General features: G+C 41.6%; 2 protein-coding genes across 2 annotated transcripts; both read right to left on the bottom strand.

Moving 5' to 3' along the window:
• Positions 1 to 243: 243 nt before the first annotated feature.
• LOC105354800 (natterin-3-like) lies at positions 244 to 3,254 on the bottom strand. The gene is made up of 4 exons (XM_011479627.2): positions 3,180 to 3,254; positions 2,586 to 2,667; positions 1,742 to 1,814; positions 244 to 1,650 (listed from the first exon to the last, which is right to left on the bottom strand). The coding sequence occupies exons 2-4, from the start codon at positions 2,625 to 2,627 to the stop codon at positions 590 to 592; spliced, it is 1,176 nt and encodes a 391-aa protein (XP_011477929.1). The 5' UTR covers positions 2,628 to 2,667; positions 3,180 to 3,254; the 3' UTR covers positions 244 to 589.
• Positions 3,255 to 10,073: 6,819 nt separating this feature from the next.
• LOC101167373 (inactive phospholipid phosphatase 7) lies at positions 10,074 to 13,533 on the bottom strand. Its single transcript, XM_004072790.4, has 4 exons — positions 13,276 to 13,533; positions 11,734 to 12,056; positions 11,165 to 11,346; positions 10,074 to 11,080 (listed from the first exon to the last, which is right to left on the bottom strand). Exons 1-4 carry the CDS (start codon positions 13,455 to 13,457, stop codon positions 10,874 to 10,876), a joined length of 894 nt encoding a protein of 297 aa, XP_004072838.1. The 5' UTR covers positions 13,458 to 13,533; the 3' UTR covers positions 10,074 to 10,873.
• Positions 13,534 to 15,181: the final 1,648 nt, after the last annotated feature.

Raw genomic sequence — 15,181 nt, 5'->3', positions numbered from 1 at the left:
GTCAGTCGTGGAGGATGGAGGGGTTGTGACTGGATTCGATCCAGGCTCTGGTGAATCAAATCGATTCTGGAAAGTATTGGTGATACCCAGCACTAAGTAAGTATAAGTGGAACCTGTTCTCAGTGCTTGTTAGGCTCCACCATGGATACCATTTGTCTCTGGACTGAATTTTTATGCTTTCACTTTTATTTGTTCACTCAAGAAATTCTTCAAATATCTTTAACTTTTTGAATGAGACAGCAGTTTAGTTTTCAAATAGCATTTATTCAATTGTCTTTAGATATAACAGAAGAGCAAAGCATGGCCGGCTACAGTAAAGTACAATTACACTTCAGTTCACAGTACAAGCATTTGTTTATGCTTTTTTCTTGAACCAATTAAACTTTTTGGAGACTTTTTTAAAGTCTAAAACTTCTGTGTCCTCAAAAAACAAAAACTATTATTAATAAAAAGATGTTATTTGTCGTCCATGAACTCAAAAACTTGATTCCATGTTCATTCATTTTGCAAAGCACAGCTGCTTGAAGAACAGATGAGTGAAGAAGTCTTTAGGTGACACACGTTCCAGCTCTACTTGACTTTTGACTTTTTAACCTTTAATTTTTTTCAGAGCACACTCTGTCACTTCCGCCTTAGTTTCTTCAACGTAGCTGCCTTTGTACGACCCTACGATGGGTACAGTTTTGCTTTTATTGTTTTTGTACGTACGAGTGAGTTGTGCAGTGAAGGGGATGTTCACTGTAACTGGAAAACCCTGCATCACAACCGTACACTCTCGTTGTGCTGGAACATTAACTTCTAGGGAAACAGAATGGCTGATCTCTTCTGTCCTCGAGGTTTCACGTGAAAGCTGCAATGAGACCTGACCGGTGACCTGAACTCCTCCTGATAAAACCTTTGGGATTCCTGCTTCAAACTTTGTTTCGATACCTATGTTGAGAGTACCAGAGACGGTCCATGATTCTGTCTTGGTGGTTTTCTTTGAGAGTTCAACTTTCTTATTGATGTCGTTTGTGGCCTCATTGGAAACAACAGATTTGACTAAGATTTCTGGCAGAAGCTTTTCGCTTGTTTTCTTTTCATTGCTGTACTTGACATCAGTGATTTGCTGGCGCACCACATCATCAAAGCTAACGACCAAAGCTGCACAGTCGGATATCAGAGGTGCACACTTTTCATTAGGATGCACCACCAGGACACCGTTTATACTCAGTCCCACATACAAGTCTTCATTCTCACAAATTCTTACTGGATTTTTAGGCAATGCAAAAATAGAAAAGGTCTCCCATTTAACATCTTCAAAATTATCTTCATTAACAAGGATTTCAAACGAGTCAGATTGTTTCTTGTTTCTTCCATCAGCATAATGACAGAATGCACCTTCAGAAGGAGTGTAAAACCCAGCTTTGCATGGATTCTCTGTGAGTCTGCAAATGTATTCTCTACGTGCCTTGTCTTTGTTGAGGACTGAAATTGCATCTTTCGGCAGAGAACCTTCCCATTTCTGCCACCTCAGTTTGGCCCCACTGTCAGCCGTGGAGGATGGAGGAGTGATGAAATAGTTCTCCTTCTTGTTAGCACCACGCTGAACACGCTGATGAATGGGCTTAGACTTTTCAGGAGAGACTTCACGAACTCTTCTGTTCAGATCTGTTTCGGGGAAACAGAAAGGTCAAAAACCACTTTATCAGATTTTCCCCTAAAAAAGTTTGCTTCTGAAGGTGTGTCTGAAAGGTTTTACCACTGCTGTCCTCAGTGTTTTTCACAGTCTTCTGATAACTGACTGAGAAGAGCGCCAGGAGCATCAACCCCATCTGGAAGGAACGGGAAAGAGCAATTTATGAGAAAAAAAACCCTCAACCATTTCATAACATTACTTTCATCTGTGTGTTTCTGGTCCTGTTTAAATAAGTTCTTGCTATAACCCCAGTTTTAAACCCAATATACTCTCTAGCTCTGGGTTTGACTTGACTTCTTCATCTTCTCTGTCTGCCTCTGGTGCCGTTGACTCTCTTCCTGCCCCTGGATCTGCCTCCTTCCTTTAGACGCTGCCTTCTGGATCTCTGGCATCGGACCTTGTGGAGGATTTTAGATCATCCAACTGGATCTTGCTTCCCTGCGCCTACCTATCCTTCACTGTGCACAAAGCCCCTGAACCTGTATGTTACTAACCTGCTTCTCTGCTCTTCCCAGAGGATTCTATTGAGCGTTCCTGCCACCTGAAACCCATTAACACTTCCTGCACCAATTTCCTCAAATTCAATTTTGACTTTATTCTGAATCTTGGTTTTATAGTTGGGTCCCTTTTTTCTTTCTTCTTCTCTGGGTTCTTATGCTCGCACTTTAAGCTAGAAATAAGTTCAGTTATTCTCAAAAAGTAAAAACAAATACTTCATGCAAACAGCTACAAATTTTATTTCCTAATTTTATTTCCTAATAAAAGCTGAAAGGCGAAAACAAAGTTTAGGTAAAGATCAAGTCAGAAAATAATTTGTTTTCACAGTTAAGAAAATATAGTAAATTGTTAGATAAATTACGTAAATCAATTTTCCTGCTTGTCAATCATTTTTGGATGTTTTGCTTACAAACACAGTGGACTTTGAGGAGTGAAGAAGGGAAGGAGACATCGTTCCTCGTTCTCGCTGTCTTCAAATTTGGTTCCTCAGACTGTAGAACAACAAAATACAGCAGAATGAGAGCCATTACATTACCCTTAACTGTTGTTACTGGAGATTTCTCAGCTATCTGTGGACATTCTGGTCAGTCAGTCAGAGCTGCATGCACACAGAACATAGAGAACCCAGCAGGGATTTGAACCAGAAACCCTCTGACTAGTGCTTCCAGCTGGGGGAACAGGAGTTCTGCCAGCTGGTGAGTTTGGAGCCCAAATTACCTGAATTCCTTAATCCAAAGATATATAGCTTTTGAAATAAACAAATAAACTGTCAAAAATTACATTATTTTGTATTCCATCCTGACAGTTTCCATTGAAAGATTCAAAGAGGAGCAAGTCATGCCAAAGCAGCTTTGAAGTAAACAAAATAATAAAAGAGTGAATTTTCCACATATTTAGAGTAAAACAGACAACTGTTGCTCACCTTTGGTGCATCTATGGAAACAGTAATGAAGCAAAGAAAAAGCAAATCCAGCTCAAGTCAAGTTTGAGTCCGTGTACTCACCTGTTCAGATGAAGGAGAGCTGCAGGTGTTCAGAGATGCTGCGAGGCTCTGAAATCCTACTCCTTTTCAGGAGGCTTTTATTCAAAAAAGGTGAGTTAATCTGACCTTATCACCTGGTGAAAGCTGCTGGAGGCGTGAGAGGAGGAAACTCAAACCCAAATGAGATGAGAGCAGCTCAAACCGAGTCCAGTGTGAATAAGTAGCAGATAAACGGTTCCCTGAGTGACACTTCTTTGTTTTTGCAGTTTTAGGATCAGATCAGATCTTTTGACCAAACTGGCACTGACCTGCAAGAACCAGACATCCATTACGTACATTTTGTGAATTTTCCACGGATGAAGTTTCGGTCTTGCCTTATACATGTGTGATCTACGATATTCACGAGTGTTTCTAGCGTCATTCATCTATGTGAGCAGATGTCAGCTGACGGGTCTTTACGTAAATTCGGTTTTGAGCTGTTCAAAATTTTGGGTCGGTTGAGAATTACGTTTTTGCGTGTATTTTACGTAGTTTATACGCAATATTTATGTAAATCTTATGCAATTGATATTAATGAGATGGGATACACATAATGTTAAAGTTATATAATTGATGCAAGAATCACTAATGAATTGCACATAATCATCGCCATAATCATGCACGGTTCAAGTTCTGCGTTGATTTAAGTGTTCTTTGCGTGGTTTATTCGTACCGTCATGGTTTTAATGTGGTTCATTCGTGATACATCTGTGAAAATTTCACGTAAAGACCACAACTTTTTTCACTTTGTCCACGTATGACCAATTTTCATCCGTACAATATGTCAAAATGTGCGTAATGGCTGTGGGACCCTGCCTTTAGAAAACCCCACAAATGTAAATTTGTGCAGTGCACAGAGAATCCACAAGGTGTTCCTCGTTGATTTACCAGGGGTTTTTCTTGGGATTCTACTAGATTAGCAATACTAAAAAATGAGACACAGGTAATTGTAGACCGAAAAACTCAGCCAGTTTTGAAAAGGTCATAGTAAGAACATTGTTTAAGTCTTTTACTGAAACAATAACAGAAACTACTGAGTGTCTGAAAAGTAAAATCACCAAATAAAGTTAACATTTTGGTAAAATTACATTTTTCTGCACAGTCAGACCCATAGACATATATGTCGTCAGACATGATGAACTCCTTTTTGAGCCTTCTGTTTTCCCATACATGCACTCAGGCCTCATCTGCTCACCTGCTAGCATTCACACCTGGTTTCAGTTTTCTTTCTTTCTCGGCTCAGACTTATCAAGTTCCTGTTCATGGTTCTGTTTGGATGTACATGACTCTCTTCTGGACCAACTTTGTGAGTTTTTCTTTTGTTCAACCTTCTCCCCTTTTGTGATCTGAGCTGGCTTTCTTTTTCTGCTTTTGGGCCACTTTTTTGATTTATTTTTTTTTAAATTGAGAATTTGGATTTTATTCCCTGTTTTGAGCATTGACTCTGTGTGGGAATATCAGAAGTCATCCCAATAACACCAAAAGTTAACACCAAACTGATGAAGAAAAGGCAAAGTGAACGGAGGCGTGTGTCAGTGAAAAAATAAATAAAAATGTCAATGTTTCATTTGTGGACTGACGACCTCAGAAGACAAAAACAACTGGACACCATCCATCCGTTTAAAAGATTTTCTGAATCAGCACATTTCTGAAGAAGTATCTTAGTAGCAAGGCCAAGTGGGCCCCATATAGTAAAAAAATGGGCAGAAAATGTGGGTCCCAGATGGGTTTGTCTGCAGTTTATGCCTCACAGGTAAAGAACAAATTATAAAACAGAACTACAAGAATTAAACAGTAGTTACATTTATTACGTTATAAAAAGACATTAAAATCATAAAATTAGGAACGAAAGACAATTCTGAAGAGGTAGGTATTGAGATTTGAGCTCAGGGGAAGAGCGTTCAGCCCCCTCATGGAGAAGATGATTGGTAGACCAAGATCACTCAAATAGTTGAAAACAAACCTTAAACATTATCCTTGACCTCAGTAAGAAGTTGTTGATCTACCACAGACTGGCGACCTGTTCAGGGTGTGGCACACCTTTGGCCAACAGTAACTAGGATAGGCTCCAGCAGCCCTGTGAACCTATAGGGGATTCAGCGAGTTTTGAAGATGGATGATTGATGGATGGATGGATTCTTAAAAATGATCTGTAAAGCTACTCCAATGGAGGCTGCATCAAACAAAACCAGCTGTGTTCACATTTTCGTTGGCAAAACTGACTCCATTAGTTCAATTACTTCATCTCAAACAACAAATGTTTTTACTGTATTGTAATGAAGCTGAGAAAAAAAAGTTAGACATATTTTGTATTAACCGTTAATGTTTGTCTTTGCAAAATTTTAACAGGTTAACTAGACAAGTGCAGCTGATTATCTTTCCTTTCATACATTTTGATGCTACATCTTACAAAAAAACCCCAGAATGTTTTAATGTTTGTGTCAATGCAGACACAGATGTGAAAACTGACATTAACGGCAAAGAATGTAAAGTATACAAAATCTCGGATGGAAATTTTGCCACTATGAAGCAGATAAATGATATATGAGACTCAAATTTATTAAATAACACATCAATATGTGAGCATTTAAACTCTACTGAGCTGTCAAATGTTAATGTGACAAAGAAAAACCTGCAACATGACCTAAAAACAAAAAAGATGAACTCCTTTAGTTCTCTTAACAGTTGACAGGTTATCTTCAGGAGGCTGGACTATCAACAGCGTCCAGCCGTCACACACTCATGTGTATGAAAATCCTTTCAAACTATCTCAACTCAATAAAAAGCCTTATTTGTAAGACAAATGGTCCTCCATTGTCAAGTCAGTCAACCTTACTCATTATCTGGCCTCAACCCCAAGTACAAACATGCTGTTGAAGCATGATAGGATGCCATGCTGACTGACTGAACTATAGTGTCGGCAGCAAATCTGCAACTAAAGCTCCAAAGCTTCATGTGTACTTCTTCACTTCTGTGGAACACTTTAAAGCAAATGCACGCCATGAGATGGCTTGAACTTCCACAAGACCAGAAGTTAAGGTGACAGCTGTTGGTGCAACTGCGCCAAAATACAAGAACGTGATCTTCAATCCACCTGTAGGTCTGGGATCTCACCTGGTGGGGTTTCCATGATCATGAGCAAAGTGAGAAATCGGCCTAAAACAACACGACAGGAGTTAGCTGTTAGTTGTTTCATGCTAAAATGCATTTTTTAAAATCATTTTTCTCAGCGTTGTGATGAATACAGTCACTTTCTTTTTGCCATTTTGATGCAGGTGCTCACATATGTGTTAAACACAAAGGAATCACCATACCTGTCATCAGGTGTATGCCGTCAGACAAACCTGTCAGGTCTATCCAAGGGACCATGCCCCCCCTAAGTCTGGTTGTGTCTTGGTTGTGTTTATTAACCCTTGTACTATCCTAGGCACTTTAACGTTGGGAGTGGGGTCATCTAGACCCACTAGACAGTGCGCTGAACCTTTTTTCTTCAATGATTTGTGATCTTCACTGGTGTCCATGGATGACATGAAATCTTTCCACCTTCATCCACCTTTGTCATGGTAGGGAGAACACGTCAAAGTAAGGGTGGGGTCATCTAAGATAGCACAAGGGTTAAACACGTTCTTGTTAATCCTACCCCCCCCCCCCCTTTTCTGTAATGCAATTTATTCAAGTCATAAACTAACCGATCAGTCAATCCTGACCAATGCCTCAATAAAAGTAGGTGGCCTCACGTCAAGTGTTCAAAGCGTTTGATTGACAGGTTCTTCTGAGTCTGCTTTCAGTGGAAGAGGTGTGGCCTTCTAACATGCTCACTACTGACTGGAGAGAGTAGTAACCATTGAAATGTAGACTCAGTCCGACTGGGACCAAGCACGACTTACTGAGGTCATCTGGTTCCAACATGGCGACGAAAATACTGTGGGAAAAATGGCGACTAAATTGACTTAATTTAGTAGGAATCAGAAGCAAGGCATTTTCTGTGAATGAAGTCACACTCGCTCAGTCCAGTTCTCCTTATACAGTCAATGGATAACACCAACGGCAGAAATAAAGATTTAATCTGCGATGCCAGTACAAGAATATCACAGCACCAAGTTTACCCACAAAAACCCCTCTCCACATAAACAGACCAAGAAAAACTGCTGTAAAGGTGAGAATGCGTGAAGAAGATGGAAAAAAAATCAGCTCAGAAAAATAAACATGTTGAAAGACAAATTCACTATCGAGACAAAAACAGAAAAAGCACATGTGAGGAAATTAAAAATAAACAAAACAAAATTGATATAGCCTACACATCCATCCAGATCATTGAAAGATGCCTGATCTTCAGTCTCAATGTTGTTTGTTCCAGAAACATTCAAGCTACAGTTTTTTTTATCAGGAAGGATTCAGTTTAAGCTTCTCCTGCAGCCACACATTGAAGTCTGTGTGGTTTTGAGAGTGAAGCCAGCTTGTGTTTGATCCATCTTCCTGACTATTGGTGCAGGGGTCCAGGCTGCACTCGTGCACGCTCCTGTCTTTGTTCAACACTTTCTAAATGGACCGTGTTTATCAACCAAAGTCTTCCCAGACTGTGGAGAGTTCATGAAAGTTCCACGGAAACTACCCAGCCAAAATAAAAAAAATTAATAAAAAAATCTTAGCAACAAAAAATTATGCCTGATAAAAAAAATGTGTTTTGATGATGCTGGCCCTGATCCTACACTTGTACAACACCTCAAATGATATCACAACATATTAAAGGTTTTTAATTTTTAAAATGTTCAAGAAGAAAACATTATTTTAAGTCTAGAAACTCCTTTTATATTTAAAAAAACGTACATTTAAATGCACTCTTTTAAATAAACCATCAACGTTTTCGTCATTAGAACAAAGTGGATTCATAAATAGTCAAATTCGTATTGATCTGATTTTCTCTTTGTGAAATCTGTGGCATCATAGTCACAGTTTAAAAAAAAAATGCGTGAGCACCGTGTTCAAATTACTTTTAAAATGCAGGGCACTAGATAGTTCTGCGCTATATCGCTTTTTAGTAGTTAGGGATTAGGATGGAAATTCGGACACAGCCCTGATGTGGACTGAATGTTTGGGGGATCAGTAGATCCTCTGATATTCCGTTCTACTGAAAGGTAAGTATTTGGATGAGTGTAGCTGTCTTTATGGCTCATGCAGTGAAGGTGAAAGATCTTGGTGCACAGCTTATCTGTCCCAGGTGGTTGGGTGTGTGCTTCTGCACGGCATTAGAGTTTTGGGCTTCTCTTTTGTCACACCCCCCCCCATCACAAAGTTTCAAGTTTAATCTCGGGTTATCGCAGATCTGCTTTACAAACAAAGCAGTCGCTGTTGTGTTCCTGGGTCTCACAGCAACACAAACACAACTGTTTGGTGTTTTTATTTGTCAGGTATGGTGTCAAAACTCGCTATTTTCAAAAGACACTAGTCTTGCTTACACTGAGGGGTACAGTCAATTCAATTCAATTCAGTTCAATTCAATTTTATTCTTATAGCCCAAATTCACAACAACAGTCGTCTCAATGGGCTTCGTGCCGGTAATTGTAAAGAAAACATACAATCAAAATGGATCATAAATGGATAGAATTCAATAGGATAAGACTAAAACTTAAACTAAACAGACTAACTAAACTGGCATCCCTGCCCTTGGCCCCTCCATCGCGGTTAGGAAAAACTCCTGAAAAACTGGAATCCTGAAAAAACAAAGAAACCTCAGGGGTGTCCACATCAAGGAGGGATCCTCCCCCAGGACGGACTGGCAATTTTTACCAGAACTCATAGAGAAGAATTAACTTATCAAACTCTACAACTGCATATTTAATGTTCAGCAAATGATCTTCATCCAGTTGAAGTTGGGGGACGGCTGGGGGCGTGAGACGAGCCAGAGACAGGATCCACAACCAGGTGTAGGAGCAGTGGTAGAAGCAAGCCAGAGACGAGGTACACGGTCAGGTACAGGAGCACGGATGAGCCAACTCCCACTCCCCAGTCTCTTATTTTGAGAGTTTTTATTGTAGAATCGACCCATTAAGCTGGACCGAACCGTACCATTATTGGGCCCCTGTTGTTTATAGGTCCATAGAAAATGAGAACAGACCCGTTGGGGCGGAGCTACTGTTGAAACCCATTAATTGGTTGAAGGTCTTTATGAGAAAAGGAAGCTCCAAGAAAGCGGCTTTCCTCTTCACCGTCCGCAATCCTCTCTCAAACTACATTTAATGTTTTGTAGATACAAAGCACCAAAAACCAAGCGAGAAAAAATGAGCTGCTGGATGACCTCCATTGTTGTTGTTAGTTTCAAGAACACGGTCCAACTTTGAGTGGAAACCCTCACCTGAATAGCCTGGACCGTTCTAAACCGTACCAGACCGTTAAGGTAGGAGATTGCTGGTTGATGACGGAAGAAGCAATAAAACCTTCTAATCTTAACTTGGTTGTCAAGCCAATTGGTTGTCTTGACTTCCTGTAAGATGATCTTGGCCTCTCAGAATAGGTTGATGGTTGGTTTCCTTTTTCCAGGATGAAACACCTTAACTCTCTAGAGTTGATTTTTCTTGTTTCTTTTCAGCTGATCTGCAGCAGACCAGAGTTCACTTGCTTTGTTTCCAACAGTTTGGGTGACTTTTTAGTTGTTTAGCAAATCAAACTAAAGTTTTTTGAGCATTTTCTGCTCACTTAAACAGTAAGTTAGAACTTACTAGTATATAAGCAGCTTAAGCCTTTGCAATTGAGGCACCAGCTTTCACATGACATTTCCAAAAGAAAGAGTGTAGAGCTGCCATAAGAATCATAATAATGACAAAAATAATCCCTTCAGTGAAAAACAAAGCTGAAAAAAGAAAGAAACCAAAAAGGAAATTATTATTATGAAACCACATTTATATCAAACAACAGTGAAACTTAACCCTTTTAGTTCACGCTTCATTTAAAAACAATTTCCATGACCACTGTTCATACAATTGTTTTAATATTCTTTTTCTTTCAATAAAAGAACATTTTCTTCCATAGTTTTATTTTGCTGACATTATTATTGACATTTAAAGGAGGCGGGACCTACGAGAGGTCAGACGTAATTATAAAGTTTAACTTGTCAAAAATTATGTTATTATGAATCTATTTGTCTACTCTTATAGAAAAATATTAGACGATACTTTAAAGAGTCAAACCTGCTGTTTTCTCCACCTGTAAACATCCCCTCCCAACACAGTAGCTTAGCTTTCTCACTCACAAGTTAACAATAAAGTGAAACAGGTGGTCCAACCTAAAAAATCCTCCTAAAACGTCATCAATCTAAACCAACCAAAGGCTGAAGCTAAAAATGTGTTTATTGCCACAAAACTCATAAAGGATCTCTGACACCACAGTCAATCCCCCAGGTAGTGTGTAAAAGTGAACCCATACAGACCAGACGTTCCAAAACCATCATGAAACCATCATACACAAGTCCAAACCTGCCCAAACACGGACCTCACCCGTTCACTCCAGTCTCAGAGAGATCTGTGAAAACCATTCCGACACATTTCCGCTCAGTCTGCGTCTGTTGCATCCAGTGGAGCAACGTGACAATGGTGACGGTCTGGCAGGCTGAAGGATCCAAAAGTCCAGTTTGAACTGAACCATAACAGTCTGCAGCAGTCTCACTCCTGACTGAACTGGTTCTAAACCAGTGGAGTCCAGCGAAACGTGCCAAAGGAGATGAGAGTTTGACAGGTAGCGGAATCCAGCCAGACTGACTCCACCAGACTGAAGTGCAGGAATCCCAGAGCGAATCCACAACCTACGTCCGAAAGGTGGTGTTTACCCAGAAGCACCCGGGACACACCCACCAGGAAAGCCCACAGGTAGAGAAGGATCCTCAATGGCACCTGTGGAACAGTTGCTGAGTTAAGATAACAGACACCCCTGAGTCAGGACCACAATTCTCTTAAAGAAAATGACAATCAACTGACCGCCAAGACGAGGTGATTAAGGAGGAACTTGCAGACCATGACAGCTCTGCTGGCATGGGCCGCTGGAAAAGAATAAATATCCATAGCTAAGTAGTCCAAAAGTCCTGGAGGGTAATCCCACGGGCCCTTCCGCTTCACCAGCTTCTGCATTCCAGCTACTGTCATCAGGTCCAAGCACAGGGCTGTGGAGAGACAGACAGGGAGTTTTAAGTGACAAGAGAGAAAGACCGGTGAGCTGTTGGGAAAAAGAGAGAAAGGCGGGTGAGGTGTTAATGAAAAAAGAGAGACGGGTGAGTTGTTAGCAACAAGAGAGAAAGACGGGGGAGTTGTTAGCAAAAAGAGAGAATGACGGGGGAGTTGTTGGGGAAAAAAAGAGAAAGGCGGGTGAGTTGTTAACAAAAAATGAGAGACAGGTGAGTTGTTAACGACAAGAGAGAAAGACGGGAATGTTATTAATGATCAGAGAGACAGACAGGAGTGGTATTTAACACCGGAGAGACAGACAACTTTCCCCTGTGACAGTGGTGTTTCGGACTTTGGACATGTCACCTGTCTGTCACATTTCTCACCTAGCAGCAGATTAACAAGGACTTCCTGTCCAGCTAAGGTGTTGCTCCTCCACAGGCAGAGCAACGTCCCACACATCCAGGGGAAGGCGTGTCCTGTGAAGGCCAGCAGGTTCACCATGGAGCGCAGCGGGGCCCCAGGGCTGTGGGCCCCCACGCACATGCCAAGACGCTTGGACAGGCTAATGTCTATGGCGAGCAGAGAGTTGATGGCGATGCCTCTGAAAGTGGGGTTAAGCTGCATGCAGTCCTGCTCTGGCCAACGGGACGCATCCTTTGGTCCCCCGTCTGCAGCAGGACCCCCTTCAGAGGACTCCTTGGGCCCCCTGAAGACCACACAAAGACAGTTTGACTAGACTCCAACTTCAACACCTGTCCTTTGCAGAAAGTGAAACTAAATCCCAAAGATGTTTCCGTTCCGTTACTGGCCTTTGTCAGTCCTTAGACTTTCAAAATAAAAGCACTTTGCCCTTACACTACGGGCACACTGGGCATGTGTCAAATGTTCAAGAGCGTGCTGAACACGGGTTTTTGTCTGCGCTTTTAGCATATGGTGTTCAAACTGGACTGTCGCTAAGTAATACTAGCACATGTTTGGAAGAGTTTTGGTGCTTAGTGTCAAAGTGCTGCAAATCTGGTGAATCTGGCTCCAGGCTTTTTCTTTAGCATCTCTATTCCGATATATGAAAGACGTGGTGTCATATAACACCAGCCGGACACAAACCCCAATTACTAATTTCTGCTTCATGATTGATTTCAGACTATCTGACACTTCCGTGTTTTCAAAATGACGCCATCCATTTGCCACAACCAAATCCACGTCTTAATCCAAAAGTGTTTTGTACATAGAATCCAAAAAGGACTTCAAAACTTGCATACCAACGTGTGGATGCAAGAGTTTGAAATACGTGAGCCCAAAACGCACATCTTCGTGTGTTTACATAAACTTTTCATTGAAAGTGGAAGCTTAAACCCACATTTCCGAGCCCGGTGTAAAAGAAACACAAGGCTGGTTCTGGACTTTCTTACTCTGCATCAGGACTTTCTGAAGTTTTTTCTGTTCTTAGGTGTCCGACTTTGAAAAGTTTAGATGTCTAGAAAGATCTCTTAGTCACACTTAAAGTGTAATTTATAGATTCTGTACTCTCACTTCTATTTCTGAGTCCTCCTTTCAAGAAGGAGCCCATTAAGCATATTCAAGAACTCCTCTTAATCTTCAAATCTATCTTCTGTTGCCTCTAATTATTAAGTAAAACATTAGTTGAATAAAAAAGTTTTTAAAATTAAACTGAAAAAATATCTATAAAAAGGCTTTTGATGTTATTTTATTGTTACAAATATACATTTTTAATTTTATGCAATGAAGCTAAAGGAGCGAGTGCTAAAACCCTTAGGTTCTACTGAGGTTTCTACTGAGTTCAAACCCAAATCTTTGCAGGATTCTCCGTTTTAGGGACCAGCTCTAGGACCGGGTCCAGGGTCAGGTCTGTTTTCACTCTAAATGTCACAGGGGGGGCCATTGGGTGGAGCCTCCGGACCGCTTACCTCCCTCCTGCGTCCTCCTGCTGACTCTGCTGTCTGAACACGGGTCTCCTCGGACCACCGGCCCCCCGTCCCTCCCCCGCAGCATGCTCCCTGCGTGGCGGCTGGTTCAGAGAGAGAAACTCGGGGCGGTTCTGGACGTTGTTCCGGTCTCTGACCCGGTTCCGAGCCTGGCTGCCGGGCATGACGGAGGCAGGCTTGTCGGCAGGCGGAGGAGGTGTGTGGGACTGTGACAGAGCACCTCCAACTCAGAGAGACTATATGCTATAAATAGATCAGCTGACCTTCTTCTGCAGTCAGCTGTTTAGGGTGCTGGGGGGGAGGGGGGGCAAAAGGAACAGTTTCTTTAAACACTAGAACTGCCAACTTGGAAACTATTAAAAAAAAGGTTAAGAGAAACATTGAAGGTGGATTTGAACAAAACACTTGAATTAGAAAGATTAGCTCTGGTTTTGGAGTTTGAATGTGTTAAACATGTTCATAGATTTAACTTCTATCTGATTTATTTCACTTTTAGTTCACAAGTTCTACCAGCTGCTCAGCACACCAAATGAGCCCAGGAAGGTGGTAAATAGACATGGAACATGTGAAGACTTTATGATTGTCCATCCATCCATCCATCCATCCATGCATCCATCCATCCATCCATCCATCTGAATCGCTTTGAGGGTCACAAGGTTGCTGGAGCCTGTCCCAGCTACTGTCGGGCAAAGGTGGACGAAGGCAGAGTACACCCTGAAAAATTCACCAGTCTGTCACAGGGACACACATGCACCCCTTGGGTCAATTTAGAACCACCAGTTAACCTTTGAAGCATGTTTTGGGACTGTGGGAGGAAACTGGAGAAAACTGGAGAAAACCAGCACAAAGAGAGCATCCAAACTCCACACAGAAAGAATTCAGCCGGGCTTCAAACCATGACATTCTAAGTGAGTGTGCTAACCACTACACCACCGTGCAGCCTGTTCCCATATTGTAAAGCTTAATTCACAGCAACACTTGTTCAAGCGACCATTTCCAGTGAAGACTATTTATGTAAAACACGCGTTTTGGGCTTCCGGATTCAAAACTAAACACTCTTTTTAGACCATTTTCAGGCTCTACCTACAAAATGTGCAGCTATTGAACATGCATTGAAAGAATAACTTTGACCAATCAGTCGGTAGTGACATATGGATGGTGTCCCTGTAACCCTTGTGCTATCCTAGGCACTTTACCATTGGGAGTTGGGTCATCTAGACCCACTAGACAGTGCTCTGAACCTTTTTTCTTCAATGATTTGTGATCTTCACTGGTGTCCATGGATTACATGAAATCTTTCCACCTTTATCCACCTTTGTCATGGTAGGGAGAACATGTCAATGTAAGGATGGGGTCATCTAAGACAGTGGTCTCCAACCTTTTTGTCACCGCGGACCGGTACAACGCGAAACACGTATACCGCGGACCGGTGGGGGGGTGGGTGGGGGGTGGGGTTGAGGTGCAACGCAAGGCACGTTTACCGCTGCCTATTAAAGGCAGATTTCCCTTTTTTAGCGGGTGCAGGTTCCTCTTCTGTCCCTTCATTGGACCGTTTCCCCTTGTCAAACCAACTTTCTAAAGAAGTTTGTTTTTTGCTCATTTTGGTTGTTTGGGTTTAATTTTAGCGGGGTGTATCACGTGATGTTTGGTGTCGCGACTTTGACGTGCGTTAAGTGTGATGGATGTAACAGAGAGAATCCGGTCACTTTTCAAAACAAAAAACAAAAAAAAAAACAATAAAATGGAAATTATTTTTTCTTTCTGTGCGTCCCGGTGCCAAGTGTCCCGCGGCCTGGTACCGGTCCGCAGCCCGGTGGTTGGGGACCACTGATCTAAGATAGCACAAGGGGTTAATTTATGAAAGTGTCAACCGTTTGACAACTGATCA

Source organism: Oryzias latipes, chromosome 9 (assembly GCF_002234675.1).
Source record: "Oryzias latipes chromosome 9, ASM223467v1".
Lineage (NCBI taxonomy): Eukaryota > Metazoa > Chordata > Actinopteri > Beloniformes > Adrianichthyidae > Oryzias > Oryzias latipes.
Note: the sequence above shows the minus strand (reverse complement) of the source record. Positions and strands in the feature narration are given on the sequence as shown.